The sequence below is a fragment of the Electrona antarctica genome (assembly GCF_951216825.1).
Source record: "Electrona antarctica genome assembly, chromosome: 20".
Lineage (NCBI taxonomy): Eukaryota > Metazoa > Chordata > Actinopteri > Myctophiformes > Myctophidae > Electrona > Electrona antarctica.
In genome coordinates, this window is record NC_136801.1 from 15590326 (window position 1) to 15617275 (window position 26950).

At 41.9% G+C, this 26950-nt stretch overlaps 2 protein-coding genes across 2 annotated transcripts; both read right to left on the bottom strand.

Annotated features, from left to right (window-relative positions):
* Positions 1 to 1830: 1830 nt before the first annotated feature.
* On the bottom strand, positions 1831 to 12705 carry lrrc31 (leucine rich repeat containing 31). The gene is made up of 12 exons (XM_079490272.1): positions 12649 to 12705; positions 12363 to 12432; positions 9970 to 10173; positions 9296 to 9439; positions 8696 to 8863; positions 8446 to 8610; positions 7891 to 8091; positions 6626 to 6793; positions 5907 to 6071; positions 4659 to 4814; positions 4136 to 4243; positions 1831 to 3448 (listed from the first exon to the last, which is right to left on the bottom strand). Exons 2-12 carry the CDS (start codon positions 12373 to 12375, stop codon positions 3129 to 3131), a joined length of 1812 nt encoding a protein of 603 aa, XP_079346398.1. The 5' UTR covers positions 12376 to 12432; positions 12649 to 12705; the 3' UTR covers positions 1831 to 3128.
* An 838-nt stretch (positions 12706 to 13543) lies between these two features.
* LOC306913000 (eukaryotic translation initiation factor 2 subunit 3) lies at positions 13544 to 25885 on the bottom strand. Its single transcript, XM_079489490.1, has 12 exons — positions 25539 to 25885; positions 24725 to 24788; positions 22880 to 23007; positions 19974 to 20089; positions 19621 to 19715; positions 18656 to 18814; positions 18265 to 18399; positions 18064 to 18158; positions 16946 to 17090; positions 16108 to 16277; positions 15163 to 15335; positions 13544 to 14436 (listed from the first exon to the last, which is right to left on the bottom strand). The coding sequence occupies exons 1-12, from the start codon at positions 25605 to 25607 to the stop codon at positions 14373 to 14375; spliced, it is 1413 nt and encodes a 470-aa protein (XP_079345616.1). The 5' UTR covers positions 25608 to 25885; the 3' UTR covers positions 13544 to 14372.
* Positions 25886 to 26950: the final 1065 nt, after the last annotated feature.

The following is a 26950-nucleotide window of genomic DNA, read 5'->3' on the forward strand; positions in this document are numbered from 1 at the left end:
CACACTTTTTATAATTCAGCTTGCTGTGGAGACACATGCTGGAACTTTTTACTTTTAAATGTTTTGTAGTTTCTGAGTTATTTAACTTAAACGCCCAATGCATTCTCAATGGCAATAGCACAAACTTTGGCATGCTACTAGTCCTACATACTTACACCTAGAAACCCCATTCAAACCTATTTAGGTTCATCTTACGGTGGACATGTTTGTCTGAAAAGGAATCTTTGAAATGTTTCATAGTTTTAGAAATATAGTGCTTTCAAATTTGGGAATTGTATAATGGGGCTCAATGGCAGAGCTATGGCGCGTCAAAAAATCACTTTCACCTAGAAACTCCATTCACACTTTTTATAATTCAGCTTGCCGTGGAGACGCATGCTGGAACCTTTTACTTTGAAATGTTTTGTAGTTTCTGAGTTATTTAACTTAAACGCCCAATGCATTCTCAATGGCAATAGCACAAACTTTGGCATGCTACTAGTCCTACATACTTACACCTAGAAACCCCATTCAAACCTATTTAGGTTCATCTTACGGTGGACATGTTTGTCTGAAAAGGAATCTTTGAAATGTTTCATAGTTTTAGAAATATAGTGCTTTCAAATTTGGGAATTGTATAATGGGGCTCAATGGCAGAGCTATGGCGCGTCAAAAAATCACTTTCACCTAGAAACTCCATTCACACTTTTTATAATTCAGCTTGCCGTGGAGACACATGCTGGAACCTTTTACTTTGAAATGTTTTGTAGTTTCTGAGTTATTTAACTTAAACGCCCAATGCATTCTCAATGGCAATAGCACAAACTTTGGCATGCTACTAGTCCTACATACTTACACCTAGAAACCCCATTCAAACCTATTTAGGTTCATCTTACGGTGGACATGTTTGTCTGAAAAGGAATCTTTGAAATGTTTCATAGTTTTAGAAATATAGTGCTTTCAAATTTGGGAATTGTATAATGGGGCTCAATGGCAGAGCTATGGCGCGTCAAAAAATCACTTTCACCTAGAAACTCCATTCACACTTTTTATAATTCAGCTTGCCGTGGAGACACATGCTGGAACCTTTTACTTTGAAATGTTTTGTAGTTTCTGAGTTATTTAACTTAAACGCCCAATGCATTCTCAATGGCAATAGCACAAACTTTGGCATGCTACTAGTCCTACATACTTACACCTAGAAACCCCATTCAAACCTATTTAGGTTCATCTTACGGTGGACATGTTTGTCTGAAAAGGAATCTTTGAAATGTTTCATAGTTTTAGAAATATAGTGCTTTCTAATTTATAATGGGGCTCAATGGCAGATCTTGGCACATCAAAAAATGATGATTTGAACCAGCACCCTCCTATTAGGAGTGTGTTGGGTTTAACAGCACACAGTTCGGCTGGTTCATGGTGACAGCATCCTAATTCAGTGAACTACTTGCTACCTGCCACAACACTGTCTTCCTGTGCCTGTGAGTTCGGGGTTTTGTAGTTGTTCTTTTGGAAATTTGTCTTGAAAGTAAAGAGTTGGGTGGGTTTTGAACCCAGGATCCCCAGATCATGGAGACAATATCCTAACTTACTTGCTTCTTGCCACAACACAGTCTTCCTTTGTATTCAAGTAAAAAAAACAGAAAGATTTGTCTATTGTTTGTTGTGCTGTTGTTGATCTAGATGTTTGAATGTTTATGAACCAAAATGGAAACAAGCGTCTGGCTTTTCTGTCATTACTGACAGATTCCCCAGGCTGACAATATGTTGCCAACATCTTGACACATATGGGTTATACTTCTTTTTATTTTTTTAAATACAAACCTTTCTTATCGGGGCCCATGTTCGTCTCAATGTTGACATTGTTACAGGGCAACCACAGCTTAATGGGTAGAGTGACTGCCTTGTAAGCACAGAAGTTCAATCCTGGCTATGACCATTGACCCATTGTGTCCCTTGTGATTGCGACAAGTCAAATGGCTTCAACAGAGAATTGAAAATAAATCATAGTACAGTCAACCTAATTTGATCTACAAGATAATCATTAGTAGTAGCCTCCCAAACTCACTGGGACAGTCATTTCTCATCCAATTAAATAGAGAACATTTACTGTGTTGAACCAAAGTTGTGTTTGTTTGTAAAACTGGAATATATTCAAGATTTGCATACATTTTCACAATTCTCAAAAATAGATCAACATGCTCTTAGCGAAGAAACATAAGGGAAAGGGGGGGGTGGTGGGGATTCAGATTTTATGGGGGCCAGAAGGGGTTTAGAATTGCAGCCGTCCGTAGGTGCCCTTTGAGAGTGGTACTAAATGTACTTACTGTAGTTACTTTCCACCACTGCATACTATAGCATGTCATTTGGTCATGGTTACATACAAGACATACAACACTATACAAGAAATCATCAATACCAGGAACAGTTGAAGTATATTAATAGAAGAGTGTGTGTGTGTGTGTGTGTGTGTGTGTGTGTGTGTGTGTGTGTGTGTGTGTGTGTGTGGGTGTACCAGTCTGCATCAATTTGAATGTTCACAAAGCACTTCTGAATTATATACACAAACATTTTCAAAGTGTGACAATCAAACAATAATCAAGAAGAGTGTTTCCCACATTCTCCAGTGCATTGTGTTCTTGTGTACTACTACTGCATCCTGTTGTCTTCATCACGTCTTCAACAATCGCATCCATCCTACTCAGTGTTGCCAAATTTCGTGAGAGAAATAAGCAAGCTGGGGCCTATTTCACGAAACTTGGATTATGGATTAAGCCGGGATTTTCCTGGATCAGCGATTAATCGGTTTCATGAAAGCTATAATAATTTTCTCTCGCTTTATGTCGTGGCTTTCTATTCTTCCATTACATTGTTCTCTTTCCCGTCTCTCTGCTCTGTTTCTCGGTTTGTTTGCGCCTCTGCCTGCAAAACCAAGTGGACCGCCCACCCAACTTCTAGACCAATCAGTGAACGAGGTGATAGCCCCAGAGTGAAAGGACTTGTCGGAAAGTAAAAACAGAGAGACGTGTCGGGATCTGCGGTGATGGCTGATCACAGCGGCGAATGACGTAATGTTGTAGTTTTCTAACCATTAGAAAACTACACCGCAGTGATAAGCCATCACCTCAAACTGGAGTATGAATGCGCCGTTACTCCTCAGGGTGAGTCTCCTCCTCTGCTCTGTCCTTATTGGCCAGGTCTCGTGAAGCGGCATCATCCGCCTTATTAGCGGGTTGGTCCCACTCGAACAGGACCTTCCTCTTCTTGAGAGAGTGTGTCAGCTGTTCTCTGGCCCGAGCGCTGCTGATGCCCCAGCGCAGCATGGCCAGGCGGGCCAGGGCGGGTAGGCGGGGCAGGGCGGAGAGCAGGGCGGGGAGCCACGCCGCGGAGGGCGGGGTGGCAGAGGTCGAAGGTCGTAGGCTGAGGTCAACGTCCCGCAATGAGCCCAGACCTCCTCCGGCTACTAGGGCTGTCAGGATTAGAAACATACATTTAAGTTGACAATTAATTGTCATACGGATAATTGTGATAATTGTTTTTGGCATTGGACATTGTGTGAATTAAAATGAAATTTCATTTAGGATTCGTCATCAAAAATTGCACAGGGCAGATATGACTTGAATATCTCTGCCTCCGGGAAGAAACCACCAACTCCAAAATGTTCATTTATATTTTTAAAACAAAGCAATACTGCCTCATCAAAGTTGGTATTGTGAATTTATATATTGTCCATTACTTACATGAGAGGGGGAGAGGTGGTGGAGTTAGCTGTTTAAGCAGACAGTTTGAGGGTCTAATGGAATTAAGAGGTTTTGTCCGAAGCCTTTTTTACTACTTTACATTGGGTTAATATATTTTAACTAACACACACAGACGTAAAGGGTGTTCAATAGCACTGATTTATGCTAAACAAAATCAAAAACCTCAAAAATGTTGTTAGATGGTTTCCTCCCGACAGCAACTGACATATTTAATAATTTTATACTTAAAAACAATAATGAAAAATTGCAGATCCAGTATAGATCTGCTATTTTCGATATTTTTGTAAACTGTTTGAAATGTATGAACATCTTTCAACATGGAAACGAATATGACGATGAAGCAAAAATAATTGCAATTAGGCGATTATGCAATAATTCTGACAGGCCTAGCCTACCTCCAGCAGCTCCGAACAGTGCGGCCCAGCCCTCGTCCCCCACCTGGCTGTTGTACGATAGATCCAGCACGTGCAGAGAAGAGAGGGAACCACGCTTACACACCGCAGCTAGAGGGGAAGGATCGTAAAGAAAGACATGATTAGATGAAATAAAGTCAAAGATAGCGAGCAGTGATACAAACAACTGTTTTTAGAATTAATCTAAATTAATTTGGGTTCCCAGAGGGTTTTTCTTCTTTTTTTTCCGCTACTAGGCGGGCGAGAAAAACTAGGTCTAAATGGGTTAAGATATGTCTTCGTTGACAGTGTCTAAGCCAATGGTTTTCAGACTTTTTCCATGTCAAGGAGGACCCCCTAATCGTATTTTTGTATAAGAAAATAATTTGGCCGCGGAAACCCAATCTGAAAATGTTTTGTGTCAGGGACCCCTAGAAGAGAAGATGTATGTAAATAATAAAAAGAAAGAAAACATATTCAAACGTTTTCGATATTTTCATAAATAGCAGATGTACAAGCTCATTACCCAGGTGACAGAGGTCATCTGTAGTCAGCTGACAGCTGCTGAGTCTCAACTCCTGGACAACTCCTGGCTGCAAGGCATCCAATAGCAGCGCTAAGCGACCGCCTACCACTTTACACCAGGAAACATCCACACTCCTGAGGTATGGTACAGCCAGAGCTGAGAGAGAGAGAGAGACACACACACACACACACACACACACACACACACACACACACACACACACACACACACAGTCAACATTTTAGGACCACAGTTTTATCAATGCTATTTTAGCATTTCTTTTTCCATTTATTACCGTAATTTCATAGACTTAAAACTATGACGAAGCGTTATCGCTGACTAAATAAAACTAAATAAAAACTAAAACTATAACTAAATACACTGACAATTTCATCAACAAAGAACAACTAGACTAAAGTGTTAGGGCACAAACACTATTGGAGAAGAGATCCAGTAGAACTAAGACTAAGTCATTTTATGCGTGGCTGCGTGCGGGTGTCGTGCTCCGGAAATAGAAGATATACAAGCACAAAACGCTTCACCCTGCGACGTGTTGTGAGCTTGTAGATCTGCTATTTATGGCATGCAGCCAAGTATAAATCAGGTATCACGATGGCATCACGGCAAAATGCATTTAGTTGAGGTTTAGGAGGAGTTGTCGGCGTGTCATCAGATCGTTATGTAGGCTATTTCACACTACAGGAGTCTTTTTTTAAATCGGCTGTCATTATATCTTTGTGGTTTTCACACTAAACGATTGATCGCTGATTAGGGATCACAAACTGCAAGAGTTCAAGATGCGATCCAGACCCGATACATATAGGCTACATTTGTTTTTTATTTCAATTAATTTTGATGTCTCACGTATAGGTGCAGGAACCCGTGATACATGCACGATGCATCGGCAAGCGCCTTTATTACCGTTGGATATTCTCGCAGTTCCTTTCACACACAGCGAGCAAAACCTTGGCGATCAAAGCCCGATCTTGCATCAGATCGGGGTTTTGTCTGCAAGCACGAAAAAAGCTCCCTGGCAGCATAATCGGAGCAAATATTGTGCCAGATGACTGAATGTGACTAAAAGTAAAACTAAATGGAATTTTATTCAAAATACTTTGACTAAAACTAAATAAATATTTTCTGTCAAAATTAACACTGTGTATTAGTAGCAAAGCAGTAATTGTTGTAATATTAACAGTGGTAATAGTATTGTATGTATGGTATAGTATTGTTCATATAGATAAGTACCTAATGCAGCGAATGACATTTGGTTCAGACTGCAGCTGTTGAGTGGCAGGCGTCTCATCTGTGCCAGTGGCAGGGCGGAGCATAGAGAATCGACCACGCCTCCAACCTCCTTATTGGACGACACATCCAACTCGGACAACTCGGCAAGAGAGGGGAGTGCCTGTACTGGACATAAAGTAAACAATAAGGGCTGTCACAAATGTAGTTTACTTCATGATTAATTGTCGTACAAATAATTGCGATTCATAATTTCATTGTGGCTTTTAGGGCGTTGTAAACAAAAGCGATGAACATGTTGGTGCATTGCATTGGTTGCCTCCAGGGGCGACTGTGGCTCAAGAGGTAGAGCAGGTTGTCCAATGATCCATGGGTCGGCGGTTCGAATCCCGGCTCCTCCTGTCTACATGTCGAAGTGTCCTTGGGCAAGACACTGAACCCCAAATTGCTCCCGATGTGCTGGTTGGTACCTTGCATTGCTTCCGCCGCAATCGGTGTATGAATGTGTGTGTGAATGGGTGAATGTAATGCACAATCTATGTAAAGCGCCTTGGATAAAGGTGCTATATAAATGCACCATTTGCCTCCGCCATAAGTGTGTGTAAATGGCCTATTGTACTGTAACACAAAGTGCTTTTTTTAGATACAAAAATATAGAAATGCAGACCATATAATTTACTAATTTCCCTCCTTCTCAGAGCACACACGCAAACACAACTCACTCAGCGATTCCACATCGGCGTGCGTTAGAGAGCACAGGTGCAGGTCGAGGCTCTCCAGGTGCGTGAGGTGCACCAGGTGGAAGGTGAGGTGCGACAGTCCCCCGGCCAGACTCCTGTTGCAGGACAGGTCCAGTTCACGCAGTGACGGCAGGTAGCGGAGCGACCCACCTTCAGCGAGCCGGGGAGTTGGATTATAGCACAATAAGAATTTATTGCACAGAAACTGAAGCCATGTTGTCAGCAGTGGTAGAAAAAGTACTCACATTTAGTTACTGAAGTAAAAGTATCAATACTGCAATGTAGAACTATCCGTTAGTAAGTAAAAGTCTGGTAATCTAAATTTAGTTGAGTAAAGTATTGGTATCTAAATGTACTTAAAGTACCAAAAGTAGAAAGTACCCATTTGACAAGTTCAAAATGTTCAAAATGTATAGAATGCATTGTGAGCTTGTAGATCAAATGGCCAAAATATGTATAGGGCTGAAGTGGGTAATGTATGTTTAATAATAATCAAAATCTACAAAGTAACTATAGTAACTAAAGTTTTCAAACAAATGTAGTGGAGTAAAAGTAGAATATTTGGAGTATTGGATATTGGAAATATTCAAGTAAAGTACAAATACGTAAATGTACTTAGTTACTTTCCACCACTGGTTGTCAGGGTCATCGGTCAGAGCTGTTTACTGATTTGAGGTTTTTGATCAATCATGCGTGTATAGTTCCACACGGCTCAACAGCATGTGTGGCATCCCACCCAGATCCTATACCCACTCTACTATAGTCACCCTCAGCAACAATAAGAAAAGACTCACTCATGCCAATTGCCAAATAACATGCATGGAAAATCTCATGACTGAAAAATGCTGTATGGCCAATTCCTAATGTGCAATTTGTAACAGTGTGAAAGGAGCCCCCTAAACTAGCACTGTTTCCTAGACAATTAACCCAACATTTTGTTTTAGTAATATTGTTCCTGCATTTCTACATTGCCAACCAGCCCCATTCGGGTTTTATGGAAGACGCTTCTGAACACATTGCTAGTTTGAACACTTCAAATGCTGTAATCTTGCTCTAATCTTACAATAGTAACCGAAACATGTTAAACCATATTGAGAGCTTGTAGATCGGCTATTTTTGCTGCTGTAACATGCTTCCAGCTGGCTTCTATGGATTCCAAATGATTGAAATCAGTCATAGCGACTGATAACTTTAATCCATGAACATGGCTCATGTCAGATCAAACCACAAAGGAGCAGTTCTCCTACCAAGAGAGTGGAGGCTGTTTGGCGTGAGTCTACAGGCCTGCAGTCGGAGTGTGGTGAGGGAGGTGGCATGACAGAGGGAGGAAGACAGATCCCCCAGACTGCCCCCTGAAGACTCTGCCTCATCATGTGAGTCCTCTGACAACAGAGGGTTACAGGACAGATCCAACACACTCAGTCTGGGCAGAGCACTCACTATGCCTCCTGAGGGTGGGGGAGACAAGGGGTGGCCATTAAAGATGATGTATCTATATAATCTTATATAGCAAAGCTATAATCTCACGAAGATCTACGCCCACCAATGCATCTGGTTACATCTCTACATCTCATCTCGATATCTGTGTAGAGACTAGAACAGCAGAGGAAATGGCTGAAACAGTTAGACAAGGAGAAAACCCTCAGAGTAACCTCTCGAGTTAGACTAGTCGCTAGACTTATTAATATAAAGTAAGGATATCTCTGTAAAAACACAAAATAGCATTTTCAAAACATATGCAATAAAATATAAACAAAAATAAAACATCCATATATCGGAACAACCAGTATTTTATGTCTTACCCAGTGCAGTGGCATCAGCAGCAGTAAGCTGGCAAGCCACCAGGTGTAACTGCCTCAGCGTCGGACAAAGTTTTCCCAGGAGCCCTTGCAACGCCCCGCCCCCAACACCAACGTTCCAGGACAGGTCTAATATCTCCAGAAGGGGGACACACCCAAGAGCCTCGCCTTAAAAAGCACACATTAGAAACAGAGATTGTGTGAACAAACTCCAATTTATGAAAATGTGAAAAGTGAATGTGCCGTCTCTCACCTAGTGCAACAACGTCATCTGTGTTCAGCCTACAGCTGCACAGTCTCAGGGTTCTGAGCCCGCCCACATGCTGGAGGTGAGAGGTCAACGCCCGCAGGGAGCCACCAATCAGCTCGTTCCACGATATGTCCATGTCCTCCAGTTGAGGAAGGTACTGGAGCAAAGTAGCTGACGGGGGAGAAAGGAGGTCTTATATACAGTAGTGTGCAGCACGTGAAGTAACTTTGTGTGCCCTTTCCTTTGTATGCCAGTTGGGTTAGTTTTGATGCTTAAGATCCTCCGTCCTGGAGGTGGGGCGCCGCTCCACTAGTGTGTACAAATAAAAAGCTGCCAAACGTTTGCGTGTGACGAAGCACTCCAGTAGTTACAAAATCCACAGTACACCACTGCTCACAACAGTGAATGTTGGCATCTCAAAACTAGATGCTAAACTAATTGTTGCTGCTGGCACCTGTGCCTGTCGACCTACAGTACACGTGCCTTTAACAAGCCAAGGATCTGGTGGTGTGTGTGTGTGTGTGTGTGTGTGTGTGTGTGTGTGTGTGCGTGTGCGCGCGTGCGTGCGTGCGTGCGTGCGTGTGTGTGTGCATCCTAGTTCACCTAGCTCCAATATATCTGTGGCAGTAAGATCACAGTGAGCTACATTCAGGCTCCGGCTATCCGCCTTCTTTCCCAACTTCTGTAGGAACACACACATACGTCCCCAGCCCAGGTCACACTCATTCTCAGCTGGTTCGGCGACACCTAGGGCACAACGAAACAATTGGCCGCATGAGAGAACATGCAATGGAGCTGCACATTTATCTATACTCTAGAAATCTGTTCGAAAGGTGTGGTTTTAACCGTTTTAGAATGTCTGGCATACTAGTCAAAAAACATTTACAAAATTCCCATTGTTTCCATATTGTAGTTAATAGGCAAAGGTTCACAACACAAACAATTAAAGAAAAACGGTTTGCCCATTGCCTAGTACCTGAAGGACACTTCCATGAGTTCTGGCATTCTAATGCTTATATAATTGTTATACCATAAATGTCAGTGATGACTCATCTATATACGCTGGGGCGACCAGTGCTGCTAGGCTGGAGTAACAGGGGTCTCTCCAGCTCTCTATTAAATTAAATAAACAAATAAATCAAACAGAAGCTTCATTTTCAGGTTGGGATGTAGATAAATTACATTAGAGAATGCAATACGACAATGTCAAGTTAACTAGGTCATTTTCCAGTTCCTTCCCAACTCCTTTCAACCTCATATCTTCAGCCGAATCTCACCGGAGCCATCTGTTCCATCTCTGTGGTCCCTGTCCTCTGTGTCTCTGTCCTCAGAGATCCCTCCTCCCCTGTCGGAGGTGCGAGACAGGAACCGGCTGGATGACGACCTCCGGTCTGCGGCTGAGCGCTTCCTGCGGATCTGATTCATGATGAGGTCCAGAGGAGACCGCCGCTGGCCCGCCACGTCCCGACCCCGCTGACCGTCTGACCAATAACAAATAATTTTTTTTTTTTACATCTGATGGATGTGAAGTATTAAATTACATTTTGTCCAGAAGTTGACTAGAGCAAGGGTTCCCAAGTTTTTCAGGCCGCGACCACCAATAATAATAATATTTGAACTGGGGACCGGGAGTCGAGGCATTACATTTTGTTTGACTATGTTCCACAGATTTTTTATTTATTTATTTTTTCACAGATAAATATTGTGAAAATAGCTTATCTACGTTGTGAGCTTGTAGATCGGCTATTTTCACAATTCTTGTCTCTTTCTAAGGTAGTGAATTTGACCAATGTTTTATACCGGTAGTATAGAATAGATTGTTGGTTACTTTGGTTAACGACCCCCAGTTTGGGAACCACTGGACTACTGTATGCCTGTTCTCAATCCCAAAAGCATTCACTTTGTATGGGCTGTTTGCTTTTTCCCAGCAGCTGAATGCAGTTAATTACATGTACTGAAATGTCTATTATCACACATTCTCAACATTATTTTCTGAAACTGTTTTATGTAAAATGTCCATAATTTTAGTCTGTCAAAAAAGCAGAAATTGCAGATGTACAAGTTCACGATGCAACAGGAAAGCTTGTAGAACTGCAATTTTTCTGACCTTGCTGGATCTCAACTTTGATTATCCCATTATAGAGGGTATGCGCGTGACATCATCATCAAACCTGGAAGTTATGCAGGAATGCCTACTGAAGTGCAAAAAACTACTTTCTGGCTTTGACAAGTTGACAGCCCATACATTCAAACAAAAAAGTCCTATCTGATTGCATTAAACAACGTTAAACAATGTTAAACTCACTTTGCATGTTGCTTTGCCAATCGATTTGCCACTCGATGTGCCATTCACTTTAAGCATGCGCATACCCTCTATTATAGACTATTTCAAAAACAGATCAAAACTAAACTGGAATTCACAAGTCATAATATAACTGCAAAGCATTAGTGATTGATTGAATAGCATACTTTATTATTAAAAGTCTGCAGGTAAAGTATAGAGGTATAGTGCCACTGCCACAATCATGTTAAAACGATAACAACATGGTATAATCATGAACTAATCATCACTACAATCACATTTATTTTAACAGAGTAGGGGGTGCACCGTTCCTGGAGATACTGCAATACCAGGTCGATGCGTGGAGTGGACGGAGCAAGCCCCTATTCCATCTCCCAGTTCCAAAAATCAATTTAATATATGGTCCCCGGGTAGGGGACGTATCAGATATTAAACTGATAAGAACAGATACTACACTTGATCTTAGCCAAAAGGCCGAGAAGCGATACCGATGTTGCTTTCGGAAAGGGTTAGTCACTCCCGGCAATAACAATGACTATTGTGGTTTTTTTAAAACGTATATTTCAAACGTCACATCACATTATTAAATTGTTAGCAACGCTCTGAAATAAGCCATACAGGTCATGTGTCAGCGCCATGGAGTCGAATATTTATTATTAGCCTAAAGAAAATAAAAACGAAGTACGCCTGAGTTGTACTTCGTCGTACGACGGCACACCGAAAATATCAGATCTACAAGCCCGCAGTGCGTCGCGTCCTCGAGCCATTGTGAGCTTGTAGATTAGCCTTTTCGGCGCAAAGTGTGCATAAATTAGGCACTTCCTGGTCACGTGGTTCACCACACCAGGCAGAAACCAATAACAATTTGAGTAGATCCGGACGATCAAAGTGCTGTTTAAAACAATGGCAGAAAGTTGTGTTTTATTCTCTGCTAAACAGAATTAGAAAGGATCAATGCAGCTGACTATTAGAGTCGCTGTTGTTATAAAATAATAATCTGTACAACATCTTGTAAGCGTTTGTTGGCGATCCATTTTCAAAATGTATTTTGCCACAAAAGAACTGTTGGCACCCCCTGGTGGACAATAACTAAATGGGGGGCAGGGGGTTGAAAGGTTGAAAATCTGTCCGTCTCGAGTCACATCAAAAGAGTAGCCGGTAGCCGGCCTACACCTGTCACGTATAGTGAGCGGTCCTCAACCTTTCCCTGTCGATTGTATGGGCTATTGTTTATCGCTAGCTATCCTTGCAAATCTTGGTAAGCGACTGTGAGGAAATACTGCCCATATATGATCTACAAAATGTTCTGCACAGTTAATGGCATTGCATTCCTAAAGGATGTCATGAAACTGCATTTAAAGACCATACCTGCAGACTCCATTTAAGACCAATACAAGCACCGACAGCACAGCAGTAGCGTTCAACCTACGAAATCAACCTGTTAGTCAGAAACAAAATGTCACTTTTAAAGGTTTGATCCATTCTCATTAGGCACAGAAATGCACCTTCAAGACGTGCAATATCTGGACAAACTTTAATAGTTTCCCAGCGCCAACAACTGTGCGCATATTCCGCATAACAAATATAGCCAATATCAGAGTTCATTGAAATATATACCGTACATTCAATTATCATGCATACAACTTTAGTTTACCTGCAAAACATACCCCTCGTACTGTAGGCAACGTTCTGTGATGACGCTATGTCCCGTGTTTCTCAGGTGAGAAAATCCAAGATTATAAAGAAGGAAAGGTCATATGCGTCACATGCATGATTTTAGGCACTGCAGGCACCATGTCACATATTAGGTGCAGGAAAATTATTTCTAGATTACAACGACGGTTACGTAGCCTGTCTAATAACAGAGTAAACAGGGTAGCCCATTGGGTTTCATATCCAACAGTGCACCTGCACCATAGAACGTGTTGTGTAACCTCTCCTTCTACAATATTCTTTGGGACAATCACGGAAGTGAACACACTGCCGTTTACATTTAAATAATATCCTAGATAAATAAACAGGCTGCATACATATATTATAAATATCTAATTATGAATTCCTGAAATTCTTAAAGGACCACTTCACCACTTTTCAACATCTCTTCATATAATTGGTGCTAACTAATGTTCATGATAAAATACCACAATTTTTTCCTACTCAGTCTGTGTCTCATAGGAGGGCTGTGGGCAGTTCAGAAACCCGTCCACCAGTGACATCATCAATGGTGAATCCAAGCTAATAGAAACGGCAGGCTCTTTTCCTGAAAAATTGCAATGCAAAAGTTGAAGCCATCGTTCTCACGATAATACAAATCTAAATATATTTTAAAACAAATCTTGTTTAAAAACAAATCTGCCTAATGATGTCACTGGTGGACGGGTGTCCGAACTGCCCAAAGCCCTCCTATGAGACAGACTGAGTAGGAAAAAATGGTGTTTTATCATGAACATTAGTGAGGACCAATTATATGAAGAGATGTTGAAAAGTGGTCCTTTCATTTAACCTTAACTATACTTAGTTATTTTCATGACAAAAACACAAACAGCACCTTTCTTCCAAATGTATTTTATTAGATTCCAATGACAGCTGTAAGGCAGCAAACATAACCCAGAGTACTGGTCTCCCCTCACTGTAAAACGTGTTTAAAACGCCACCAGAGGGCTCATCATAACGGCTTTAAACACCTGTCAACGCTCAAACAGCTAGCAAATATTCAAACATAAAATAGCCATAAACTGTCCTGTAGAATTGACTGGGAAACTGTAGTAGGGTCTTACGACTCCCTCTGGAATCCAACACAATGCTGCCTTCTGGAGGTCATCTTAATAGTCGAAATACGGAAGCCCTCCTCTCCTCGTCTCCCGTGCTGGTCCTCTGCAGGATTTATACTTGGTTGCGTGCCGGTGTCGTTGATCAGTAAAATAGCAGATCTACAGATCCGTGAGCTTGTATATCTGCCACAGGAAAACAGGTTTGCAACTAAGTATAAATCAGGCTTATTATGCATGTGACAGCGACCAATGTATGCAGGATTTAATTCCAACAAAACCAAAATCAGATCACCCAAATATTACTACACCTGCAACCACAGCGGACGGCTCTAATTTGTTCAATTTAATGTAGTAGTATCATGTTTGTTTTTTTAATGTATATACACATTCTGCCCTCCATGGCATGGCAGATGTCATGTAAACAGAATGGTGCAGAGGAAGGAGGAGACCGAGCAAGGAGGCGCACTATCGTTGGACTATTGAGATGACCTGTCTTGTTTCTTCCTCCCTTAAACCGCCCCCCCCTCGGTCCATTTATATGAAGAGTGTGATGGTGGGTGTGGCTCGTCTTTTTGATGAGAGCGTCGCCACGGTGACGCAGGTCTCCTCAGTCGTCGTCCACTGTGGGCGTGATGGTCACGCCCCTCCTGATCTGACCCCAGCCAATCAGACTGAAGGGGGGAGGGGGGGGGGGGGGGTTGGAGAACAAATGAGACACACACACAATATTCAGCCAAGTGCAATAATATTCAGCCAAGCAATAATTCTGTCAAAAGGTCACTTTTTGACTGTTGTAAGTGCCTGTTCAACTCCCAGCCACACTGTTAACGCCACTGAACAAATTACATTTCAACAATTGATACCAGTTTTTTATTACTTATTTACTACTTTCTTTTTGATGAAAGCATGTGTCATTCATTGTGTCACTTGTGTACTAGTTATCAATATAATGCTTTCCGAAAGTGGATGTAAACTCAGTTTGATATTTGATATGGATTTTAGGTGGTTTTCAGTGTTTTTTAGGTTGCAGTTCATGTGACATGCTGCATACCTATGTAATGGTGCTATCATAGCACTGCTATGTATTTTACTGGACTATTTATTTTGATTTTGTGTTGTAGGACCACATTGGAAACAAGTTTTTATTACATTTGTATGTGTGTATATATATATATATCCTTTGTTTCTTAGATTGTGTTTAATCATATTTATTTTACCATAATCCAATCCAATAAATGAGAAAAGCATCTTGAGTCATCATAGACATAGAAATGGGAGGCTTTTCATTTCACTTTCAGCAGGTTAAAATGAACTCATTGCCTGTCAAGTACGTAATTTGAAGCACGTTCTTTCAGAACCCATTGGCGCATAATATATATTTAATACACTGTCCTCACCGCCAATGTTTCTCCACACGGCGACTCAGGGCGATCTTCTCGCCCACCTCTGTGCAGACTGGGTTGGTCAGGACGATCTTGGCCAAATCGGCCTTGACGGCGCTCACGCGGCCTCCTGTGGACAATGAACCGATGTTCACCATCAGCACCTCGTTCTTGGACAGCTTCTGGACCTGCAGGGACAAATATGTTGAAGGATGTGTTACATACTCTTTTAAAAATGGAGGCAAAAAAAGAATAAGAATAAAAAGGACACAAATAATTTAACCAGCTCATAATTCAACATTATGTTACACACTGCAGATATTATGTGGATGCCAATGCCACCAACTGCTGTTGGTGGCATTAGTCATAGCACTTCATAGTATATATGTACAGCATAGTATAATATATATGTAGTTTATATGTATAGTGTCATTATATAGATATGTTCTAGTTACGTTCTTAGCTTACGCATGTTTCTTGATAAATGCTTTTTATATATGTGATGTATTCCCATGCTTTTTGTTCTTGCTTAATGTAAGTCGCTCTGGATTAAGAGCGTCTGCTAAATGCCTAAATTGTAAATTGTAGCATTTGCTTCGCACACACACGCACGCACGACTGGTCAAAGTGTCTATTTCATGGGGGAAATTCAATCGGAAATAGCAGTTCGTTTCCCCTTTTTTTGTGATGATTTTTCACCTTTTTGGCCTTTGTTTAGATCGTAACTGCATCTTCCAAACTATAGAATAGTAACACACCGACTTTGGTTCTGGGCTCAGCAAGAAAAAACTAGTATGTTTTGGTTCCACTACCGACCAACTTTTAGGGTTCTGAACCAATTCATTGTAGTGGAAAACACTAGTTTAAAAATTAGGCAGGAAAAAACAGAAAGGGGCCACAGTTCTGAGGAGTCAAGACTCAAAAGACTACGGATCCCAGAATGCTCAGCTAATGGCACACCTTGGCTGCTTTCTTGTCTCCCTCTGTGCGGACTCCCAGCAGCCTCCGGAGGAGGAAGTAGGAGATTTCCAGCTCTGTGAAGATCTCTGGAAGCGCTCCGACGGCGCCCAGCACCTGACCCACCATACGGTCTGCTCTGCACAGCGTTGGGTCGATTTTAGTGCCCACACCTGCAACAAACACACACAGAGATATGCTCATGCACTTGTTGGATGGATGGATTAAAGCAAAATCAAATCTGACTGAAAATGTTTGTATGGCCAAGTCCTAATGTGCAATTTGTGAAACAGTGTGAAAGGATAATCTCATCAGCGGACGTTTAGGGAAAATATAATTGAGCTGCACCGAGAGCACAAAAAATAAAAGTGACAGTTTTACTGCTATTTATTGCGAAGAACCCTTTGTAATAAGTTACCCGAATCAGTCTTCACAAACCATTTCAAGAATAACGTGTTGTGTCTGTAATATAGTGATCATGAAAATGATTAGGACATTTTCTCCCCTACAAATCTTTTCATCGTGGAATAAGGTTGGGCGGTTTGCAAAATGTTTAACCCCGGTTTACTATGACCAAAACACCCCGGTTTTTGGTTTTACCTTCTAATTAATATTAACTTGGCCATGCGTTTGCATTATTACATTATATTAACCAGAGATGCTGCCATTCTCTCAACTGCTTCCGCAAACAATAATCACGCGCACCCAACGCACATGTCAGGTGAAACGGTTTGGCCAGTTTAGCCGGCGAAACCGTAAAGATTATATGAAACTATTTCAATCGTAAATACCGAAAAACCACACAACCTTATCGTGGAGATCTGATTCGAGCATGTCATACCGATAAGGCCCCCAGGTGCGGCATACTGCAGGTCATTGTGTTCGGCAAATAGGGAGACTATCTTGGAGAAGATTGGCTTGCACATCAGCTTCCCTTCGTGGTCTTTGGACACGATGCCTGGACGCACTTCCAACTCCTGACCGACCTGAAGGTGGAGAAAAACAACAGTTGATCTCGAGCAAACATCGCCCAAAAAAAGAAAGACATGCCATCTCCAACTTACTTCCCGTATCTGCGTGATGTAGGTGGCCGCCTTTTCAGGACACAGGGGAGTCTATTCGAGACCATTTGTACGCAATTTATCCCTCGATTTTTGTAACCCATTTTTTCACCCCTGTGCCAATTATCTAATGTGATACTGGGCTCTCTACACACCCTCCGCCAACCTAGTCCCCATATATGGGGGACATGGGGAGAGCAACAGACTTGAACTGATGCTTCCTTCCTGCCTGAGTGTCCAAGTTGCTCCTTTACACGTGACAGGGGGGAGTTTCCCTGGTTGGACGTAGCGTGTGGAAGGAACACGTTATTCCAACCAGTTCCTTTCCCCTCCATCAGGCGCCCCGGCTGGCCAGGGGGAGGAAGTTTGTTTAGAGACCAGGATTACTGCATGTTTTTGTGAGGGTACCTACCCTAGGGGACACGGGGAGAACATGCAAACTCCACACAGAAAGGCCCTTTCGCCAACCCCGCCTCGGGTATGGGCACTGATGACGCGGAGGAGGAAACACGCCGCCAGCACCCACAGCGCCCTGAGCGGGAATCGAACCCAGGACCTTCTAGCTGTGAGGCGACAGCACTACCAACTGTGCCACCGTGCCCTTTGTACGCAATTTAAGTACCATTTTGCTTCTAGTGGCTCAACTTGGGATGGCGTATCTTTTGAAATCCACCATCTTTGGCATCGCAAACCGTTGTGAGCTTGTAGATTGTTTATTGTTGCAACTTGCAATGCAACACCATAGTTTAAAGCTTCTAAAGAGAGATAAGACTTACTGGCGCGATGTAGCAATGGAAGATTTCGCTTCATGGTTTTGGGCGTAAAGGGTGTTTTCAGAATAAAAGCACTCTAGCGTTAAAACCAAGCATGAAGGAAGGGCACAGGAGAACGTGGTTACCTTGAGCACACCCTTTAGGATACTGCCTCCAGCTACACCACCTTTCAGGTCATCCACCTCACAACCAGGCTTGTTGACGTCAAAAGATCTGATAACTGAAATCATAACAGGTGACCCACACCACAGGTTATTAGTTAGAAGAAGCAGATAAATAATATTGTCCATTTTCTGTTTGTAATTTCCAATTTTGGGCATACTTACCAATGAGTCTAGGTTCTGAGGTGAAGTCTCTGATTGGTACTGGGATCTTTTTGACGATGTACTCACACACCACCTCTATGTTGTACTTCAGCTGGGCTGAGATGGGAATGATTGGGGCACCCTCTGCCACTGTACCTGCAGGGCAGGACCATCATGGAAAAGATTATGTCGTCTCTCAGGATTTTTTTGTTTTAAAAGTAAAGTAGTAAAGATTTACAAGCTCAAAACAAACTTGCAGATCTGCTACTTTTGTGTGACACTGTAGTATGATCAAGTAAGGCATAATTTAAGAAAAAAACTCTGCACGACAGCAACAATAAGCAAACATTCACTACATCGAGTCAAGCGACCAATAACAAAGGAGAACAGAATAGTCCCCACACACACTCACCCTGTACGAAGGAGAGGATCTGCTCATACTGCTCTTTGGCCTGGCTCTCTTTCACCAGGTCGATCTTGTTCTGCAGGATAAGGATGTGTTTGAGCTTCATGATCTCTATAGCTGCAAGATGCTCCGACGTCTGTGGCTGGGGACACGACTCGTTACCCGCTGGCACAGAAAGAGAGAAAGACAGCAAGAGAATGAGTAAGTCTGGTAGCTGGTATGTGGCATGATGGTAGCAGGTAGGTTTGTCTGATTAGTAGCGACTACAATATTGAGGCTGATTAGTAGTAACTAGGCTCGTAACAATTATTACATAATCGCCAATCGCAATTATTTGAGATAAATCTATTTTGCATAATTTTCATGTTCATCATAAGCTTCATTAAGCTTACAATGCGTCACTTGTAAAATGTTCTAAGCTTGTAGATCAGCTATTTGCCTTTTTTTTTTTTATAATTGTCAGTAATTTCTCATATTTACCCATATTGCACCCCTGTGCAATTTTCTATAAGAGGCCAAAAAAAATCACATTTAATTTGTATTCATATGTTCCAATGTTCAATGCCAGAAACACAATTAAATCATTACTCGCAAGTATTTGTGTGACAATTAATTGTCATGTTAAAATTTGGAATCGTGACAGCCCTAGTTGCGACTACAATGTTTCTTGTTCAGTGTGCTGCGTACATATTACATAAGGTGGAGGGCTTCTCTTTCTGTGAGCTGATTTGAGCGAGGCCCCCAGAGATGATAATCTCACCCTCTGAGTGACCTCTTTTATGAGATGCATATTTATACAAAGCCCTGTGTGTCTAGAAGGGATATGTGAAAAGAACCACTTTAATTGTATAAGCAGAGAATACAAATACAAAAAAAAAAGACATTCCGCAGAGGATACATTTTTGTTTTAATTCCGAGGATCCTAAGGGTGCAGAATGGTAGTCCTGCATACAAATTAATTTTAGTCTTACCGATCAGTAGAAGGGCTGCGTCCATGACAGCAGCTCCGTTCAACATGGTGGCCATCAGAATGTCGTGACCAGGACAGTCGACAAATGAGACGTGTCTAGGGAAAGGGATGGAAAGCAGCGAAAAAGGAAGGGACGCGGTCACTTCAAAATCCCAGGCAGGAATGAGTCCAAAATACCAGGTCCATACATACAGATTATGACACATAGTATGGCAGCGAGCAGGGAAGAAGGCATCTTGGCTCAATTAGTTATGCAGCATCCTGAAGCCGGGTGAGAAAGGCTAATATGAAGTTATGAACACAACCTTGTGTGACGTTGTCGTACATTTGTGATCCACCACAGCTCAGTCTCACCTAACCAGTTTGAAGTTGCCCTTGGTGCCAGGGATGTCTGTGGGGAACTCGTCCGGGGTACTGCTTCCACATGACCTGTAGCACTCTGGTCTTGGACAGTCATCCAGCTTATACACCTAGTACGACCACAGGGCAGTGTGGAAGGTGATAGGAGAAGAGACAAGTAGAATCTTACTTTAGTTTTGTGGTTAAGTGATGAACAGAAAAAGAAAGGACATTTGTGGTGCAAAAAAACAAAACAAAATAGGCGATATGTGAAACGAAGGTACACATTTGTGGTATGAAGGCAAGAGAATGGTAAATGAGTAGAGAAGGAAGTATTTGTAATGATGAAGTCAGAAACAAAGATGCACCTTTCCTGCACCTTTTTTTATTTCTACATTTTACAAAAGTCAACTTATGCATTTTAATTGGGGCAGAATTTTAAGATGAATTCTGGCAGAGAGGGCAATATCGTTGCTGGTTAGACCAATCCCATGCATTGACTTTTGGGAGGGCAGGTGCCCCCCAGGTGTCGACACACAAATAAAATAAAGAAAATTAAATATTCATCACGGTGGACGGGTGGAGTACTGTAGCAAATATATAAAGCAGAGAAGCTAAGAAATCTAGACCCAGTCAAGTAAAAGTGTACATACTTAACATGCTTTTTTTCCTCTTTTTTGAACCAATGTCTGCTCCCCCTTTCGTTTTAGTATTTTTAATCCCTTGGCGCTTTTTAATGTGTCTGTTGTTTTTAAAGGCGACAAGCGGATGGATAAATGTTTGCCGAGTCACGAGTGTGTATTATGGAAGTAACAATAAAACATTCTGATTTTCTGTTTGTAATATCAGTATTATTAAAATATCCATATAAGAAATATGGATAATAATTCACAGATAAGCCATAAAAATGTTAACCGATTAAAACGTTATACAGCCTATTAAAAGGAAGTCATTCATGTTCACACTTCTGGGCGTGATATGCTTGAGAATGATAGACGTGCTAGCCTCCTAAAACTAGACTTCATATGCACATCTTAAAGGAAGAACTATCATGACGTTTTCTGTGCATGACTAAAGTTGTCACCGTCATATATTTATTTATTTGCGAGTGCCGAACTGCCGATAACTTAATTTACTATTCTTCTGTGTCGGCAAGACTCGGCACACAGACTTTTCAGCTTAGCATGTCAGTTGCCTTGTTTCTTGCCAAGTAAACCAGATTGATCGGGATGGGAAAACCAAACAACCTAATAAAATAGCCTTTGTACTGAATGAAGCAGGGTGGAGAGCAATTGTTTGTTCAGCGAGAGAATGATGTACTGTAGGCATGAAAAGGGCATGTTCTTCTCTGAAGGCAATCGGGCAGGCAGGTGCTTGTTGGGCTCTGGTTGGATCCTATGTGTGTGCACGTGTTTGGGTTAGACCATACAACTCTACACCCGAAATGAAAGATATGGGGTGAATGACTGAAAAAATAAATGGCACAATTGATTTCAAGACCTTGGAAATTATCATATTTTTATTCATTCTCCATGCTTCCAGTCCTTGTGTGGGAGGACTGAGCACAAAAGGATTAGAACACATGATGCAACAAAAGCGTAACCACATTATAGGCCACATTATAAGTGTAGCCGTAGTGGCTCAGAGCCTCTGCCTTATGACCAAAAGCCTAATATCTCCCCGGCTAAGAGGGGAATTCCCCTTTAGGTTAGTGGTTAAGATGTTGGCTTTCCACACGGGAGAACAGAGTTCAATTCCTGGGTGTTACATTGGTGCTGTGAGGGCCTGTGACAAGGATCGGGTATTCCGGTGGGGGAGGTCAAAAAGCCCAGATAACATGTTGACTTTCCAAAATATATCCTTCACTGTCCGTTGTCATTACAGGTGTTGTGCAGACTGCTAACAAATTGAGTTAGAACGATCTTGAAAAATATCTTTACTTATAATAGTTATAGAGCTTAGTGTGGATAGGCCATTAACCCTTTTTTGGGCCAATTGTTCCCACCAAAAATTGTATAAATTAAAATTTTAAATGTTTTAAGATTTTTATTCCAAAATAGCTATCTTCAAGCTTGTAGATCACCTAATTAGCTATTGGTTGTAGTTAGGGTGGAAACGTCATATGTTCAAAACTGTTATTTTTCAGGATTAAAATTCAAAAGTATCAAATCTACAAGCTCGATTCATGCCGCGTTTCAAGCTTGTGGATCTGCTACTTTTGATTATTTTGTGTGACACTGTAGTATGAACAAGTAGGGCATTGATTTATGAAAAAAAAAAAAAAAGTTAGAATACGATTTACCGTAGTAATTCAGTGCAACTAAACAACCATGTCTGGGAATAACAACCTCTGCCCTCTGTCTCCACCCTCAGACAGAGGAACCTCCATGGTGCTTACCTCTGTCTCCACCCTCAGACAAAGGAACCTCCATGATGCTTACCTCTGTCTCCACCCTCAGACAGAGGAACCTCCATGGTGCCCCTCTGTCTCCACCCTCAGACAGAGGAACCTCCATGGTGCTTACCCTCTGTCTCCACCCTCAGACAGAGGAACCTCCATGGTGCTTACCCTCTGTCTCCACCCTCAGACAGAGGAACCTCCATGGTGCTTACCCTCTGTCTCCACCCTCAGACAGAGGAACCTCCATGGTGCTTACCCTCTGTCTCCACCCTCAGACAGAGGAACCTCCATGGTGCTTACCCTCTGTCTCCACCCTCAGACAGAGGAACCTCCATGGTGCTTACCCTCTGTCTCCACCCTCAGACAGAGGAACCTCCATGGTGCTTACCTTGGTGTTGGCCCTCAGACAGAGGAACCTCCATGGTGCTTACCCAGAGGAACCAGAGGTGCTTACCTTGGCGTTGGCCCTCAGACAGAGGAACCTCCATGGTGCTTACCCAGAGGAACCAGAGGTGCTTACCTTGGCGTTGGCATATCCAAGCTTGATAGTAATGTTCCTTTCCAACTCATTCTTGAACCTGACGGTGTGCACGCCGGAGATGGCCTTCACCACGGTTGACTTGCCATGGGCCACATGACCAATGGTTCCTGGAGGAAAGAAGAGATCGTCAAGAGAAGATCTGGGATGTCAACATGTTTCGCGGAGCGCTCGCCCTCGGCGGTGGAACACTCGCCCCGTTAACGCTGGCCTCCAGCGAGGCAGAACACTCAGGCCACTTGGTGAAACTACAGGAAGGGCGATCACGATTACACAGTTTAAGTTGACGATTAATTCTCATACATAAACTATTTAATTGTGCTTTTGGCATTGAACATAATAAAAACTACATTTCTGTTTGGCCTTTTAAGCTTTGCAATACAAAAATTGCACAGAGCAGATATGACAAATAACTTATACAAAGAAATTACTGACATATTTATAATCAGTCTAAGTCCTAGCCCTAGAATGGCTCTTGTTGTTTCATACAGTATGTACAGTATTTCACATACAGAGACATAGAACGGTCCTGCTTAATTTCTGGTCGGACGTAAAATGGGCGGCCTAAATGTGATAAATGCTCCGTTTGTACTCACCCATTAAATAATACCAAAGACGTGGAGTGAAATATGGTCCTCTAGTTTCATATCCATGTGAAAGTTCTGGCACAAAACGTGTATTTAGTCAATTATCTCCACTTTTTCACGAGATGCACACAGACGTCTTTCTCTCCGGGCAAAGGGGCCCGGAATGACAGCTGGACTTCATTTATGAAAACTTCCTCTGATCATCACAAACGTCATCACCAATTGACCAGGGAAGCACAAATATTTGGGTCACACAATTGGCAGGTGCCTTGCGATAGGTGCTGGGTAATTAATCACACCACTTGCCAATTGTGTGACCCAAACTTTTGTGTTTCCCCGGTCAATTGGTGATGACGTCTGCGGTAAACAACAGGAAGTATTCGTAAAATCAGTTCATCGATCATTCCGGGCCCCTCGCCCGGAGAGAAAGACGTCCGTGTGAATCTCTTGAAAAAGTGGAGATAATTGACTAAATACACGTTTTGTGCCAGAACTTTCACATGGATATAAAACTAGAGGACCATATTTCACTCCACGTCTTTGGAATTATTTAATGGGCGAGTACAAACGGAGCATTTATCACATTTAGGCCGCCAATAATTTAATTAAACCAGGAACAGTAGGAAGGGATCTATGCCTCTGATACATGAAAATTTACGTTAATTAAATGATCACAGGCGTTCTAGGTCTAAGTCCATAATTTATTCGGACCCCTCCCCGAAAAGACCTAGATGACCCCTTATCCATAATTTATATATTATGGATAATTAGTGTGTGTGAATGAAGACTCATTTTGTAACTTCATCATTAATCACAATGTTTTTGTTTGTTGTTTCCTTAATTTTTAGACTAGTCGTGTAGTCTGTTACAAAATACATTTGTAAATACTGCCAATTTTAGCTTGCGGCCCTTGGACTTTTGCCGAGTGGCCCCTGAGCAAGCAAAAGTAGAGTAGCCCTGATCTACATGCTTACAACATGCATTGATCATAACTTATAAGCTTGTAGATTTGCTATTTTTGGAAAATATGTTAACAAATATGCAAAAATAATTGCAATTATCTAAAATAATTGCGAATAGGCGATTATGCGATGCCCAACTACAGGCCCTAATATTAAGTTAAGAAGGAGTTAGGCAAAAACTGTTAAAACGACAGAGGCACGCCGTTTGAAGCCTTCAAACGAAGCAGATATATGTTTGACCAGTCTAGAGATAGAAGATGACGGATTGATTTCCTTACCGATATTGATGGTGGCCTGCCTGCTGATGATCTCAGGAGAGAGTGGGGTCAGTGATGACACATCCTGAATGATGAGAGAGACAGACATTAGAGGGACATCACTGAACAGACCAGAGGCTTTGCTTCTTTGTTAACCGGACAATGCTGCCTTTCATCATAGTACCTAGCAATCCATGGCTCTGTCCTGAATCTGATGTTGGAAATGTATTAAATTGATGACCTACACATTTTTTTTAAATAGTTTAGAGAACTAAGAGTGTACACATTTGTTCTTAAATTGTGGGTCCATTTGGTCATCTTTGTACACTCCTCTGAGTTAAACTTGCCTGAGGATTTTACAGTGTAGGCGGATATGGTTTGACTATCAAATGCCTCACGAAGGTGTGATATAAATAATGAAATAGGGCTTGAACAGGGCTCATAAGACACAAACAGAATGATCTACATCGAATCTCCTCAGTAGCCTTACTAGCGTACACTTCCTGTAGCCGCCTAACTTGCATTTACTGAGACAGTTAGCTTGTACTGGTCAAATAGCCGATAAAACTACAAGGACTTTTGAAAGAACTCTGTTGTTTTTAATTTGGTCATCATTTGCAGATATTGTATTTAGCTACAGTACATTCACATATGGTCAGCACAGCACCCATGCCTCCCAGCGCCGGGCCCATCACACAGTAGTACGCTAGCCAGTGTCATGTGCCGGCTGGTAAGGCGAGGAGGACATATAAGCTCCTAATTCATGGTCGAGTTTATGGAAACTGAACGACTATTACGAACAAAGAGCGAACGTGCCGATAAAACAGACACTCACCAGAGTATTTAGATCTTGTCTGGATAGATGAGGCTGCCCCAGCGTTACTCCAGACTCGTCACCCGCCATCTTGAACGAAAAAGGAACTGAGGAGGCCACGGCGGGTGCCTGAATTACTTGATATAAATATATTGATATAAATCAGCGTTTTAAAACTTTACCTGCAATTTATTTGATGGGAGGGGGAGCTAATCGGGCTATTTACAGTGAATATTGTCACGGTAATTGTTTTTAGATGTTTGCCAGGCAAGTGATATTTGTTTTTGTCACTCAAAACACGACCAGTTGAAAGGGGTCCTTCCACAAGGGATGATGCAACATTTTCATTCTAAAGCACACAATGTATACGTTGAATACACTCTGCTGCTTATATACGTTGTAATTTTTTCCTCCAGTAATATAAATAATGTCTCACAGAACGCTATTTTTGCTCAGGTGGTTTAAAGCCAAATAAGTAAAGTACAATTTTCTCATCCATGTGTTGGGTCCGTCGGCGTTTTAATGACGTCATTGATTCAAGTTTACGCTATTTTGTAGTTCATCACTGGGGAGATGCTCTACGAACTACAATGCCTCACAGCCTCACCCCAGCAAGATCATGGAAAATAAATCATGACCAAGAAACTTTGAAAAGCATCTTAATATCAGTGTAAAAGAATACCCTGTCAAAATCTATGCTTTTGTTATTTTTTTCCCAATACAGAAAAAGTTAGTTGCAGCTTAAAGGACAACTTTAGTTTTTTTCAACCAAGAGAAAGTAAAAAAAAGCATTCCTTTTGTGGTTTATATCGCTACGTCATATTGTAGTATTGTTTTGTAGTCATGCAATCATCCAGAACTTCCTTTTCCCTCAAACTGATTTTTCTCAATAAAACTGCACGCAGTCTACGAGAACTTGTATTGTTATTCTTCCGGTTTGAGGGAAAAGGAAGTTCCGGATGATTCTTCCTGCCTGATGACTACAAAACAATACTACAACATGACGTAACAATATCATATCATCCGCTCCGGACGGGTTCACACAGCAATTTTGTAACGCAGACCAGCAGGCTTTCCTCCGAGGTGGAAAGCCTGGTGACGCCGCGCGAGGTTACATCTGGCCACAAAAGATCACAACATGAACCTTGGTTGAAAAACACTTAAAAGTTCTTCTTTAATTCTTTTAGAAAGGGGGGTGGGGGGGAGTCCCCAAGTGGGGTGTCTGGGTCTGGGGTCCTTTCCCAGAAACTTTTTAACAGAGTAGATGTAATTTCCTGTGTTCTGGTGAATTTTGAGAGCTTGACACTTTTATCAGGCTTGTTTCACTAGCATTGGAAAATTATACAATGATACAAAAAAAAAGATTATCACATTGCTGAAAATAGTTTTAAAATGTACCTGAGGGGGCTTTGGAATAGCGGTGATGGTGTTAC

Bases quoted from the DNA above. Each gene is read 5' to 3' on its own strand.
- lrrc31 (XM_079490272.1), bottom strand. The intron at 4,815-5,906 runs GTACTTATCTAT...TCTCTCTCTCAG, and splicing joins AATGTCATTCGCTGCATTAG to CTCTGGCTGTACCATACCTC. The intron at 4,244-4,658 runs GTAATGAGCTTG...CTTCCCCTCTAG, and splicing joins AGATGACCTCTGTCACCTGG to CTGCGGTGTGTAAGCGTGGT.
- LOC306913000 (XM_079489490.1), bottom strand. From the start codon at position 25,607: ATGGCGGGTGACGAGTCTGGAGTAACGCTGGGGCAGCCTCATCTATCC. The intron at 24,789-25,538 runs GTGAGTGTCTGT...CTCATCATTCAG, and splicing joins GACAAGATCTAAATACTCTG to GATGTGTCATCACTGACCCC. The intron at 18,815-19,620 runs GTAAGACTAAAA...TTTCTGTGCCAG, and splicing joins CGCAGCCCTTCTACTGATCG to CGGGTAACGAGTCGTGTCCC.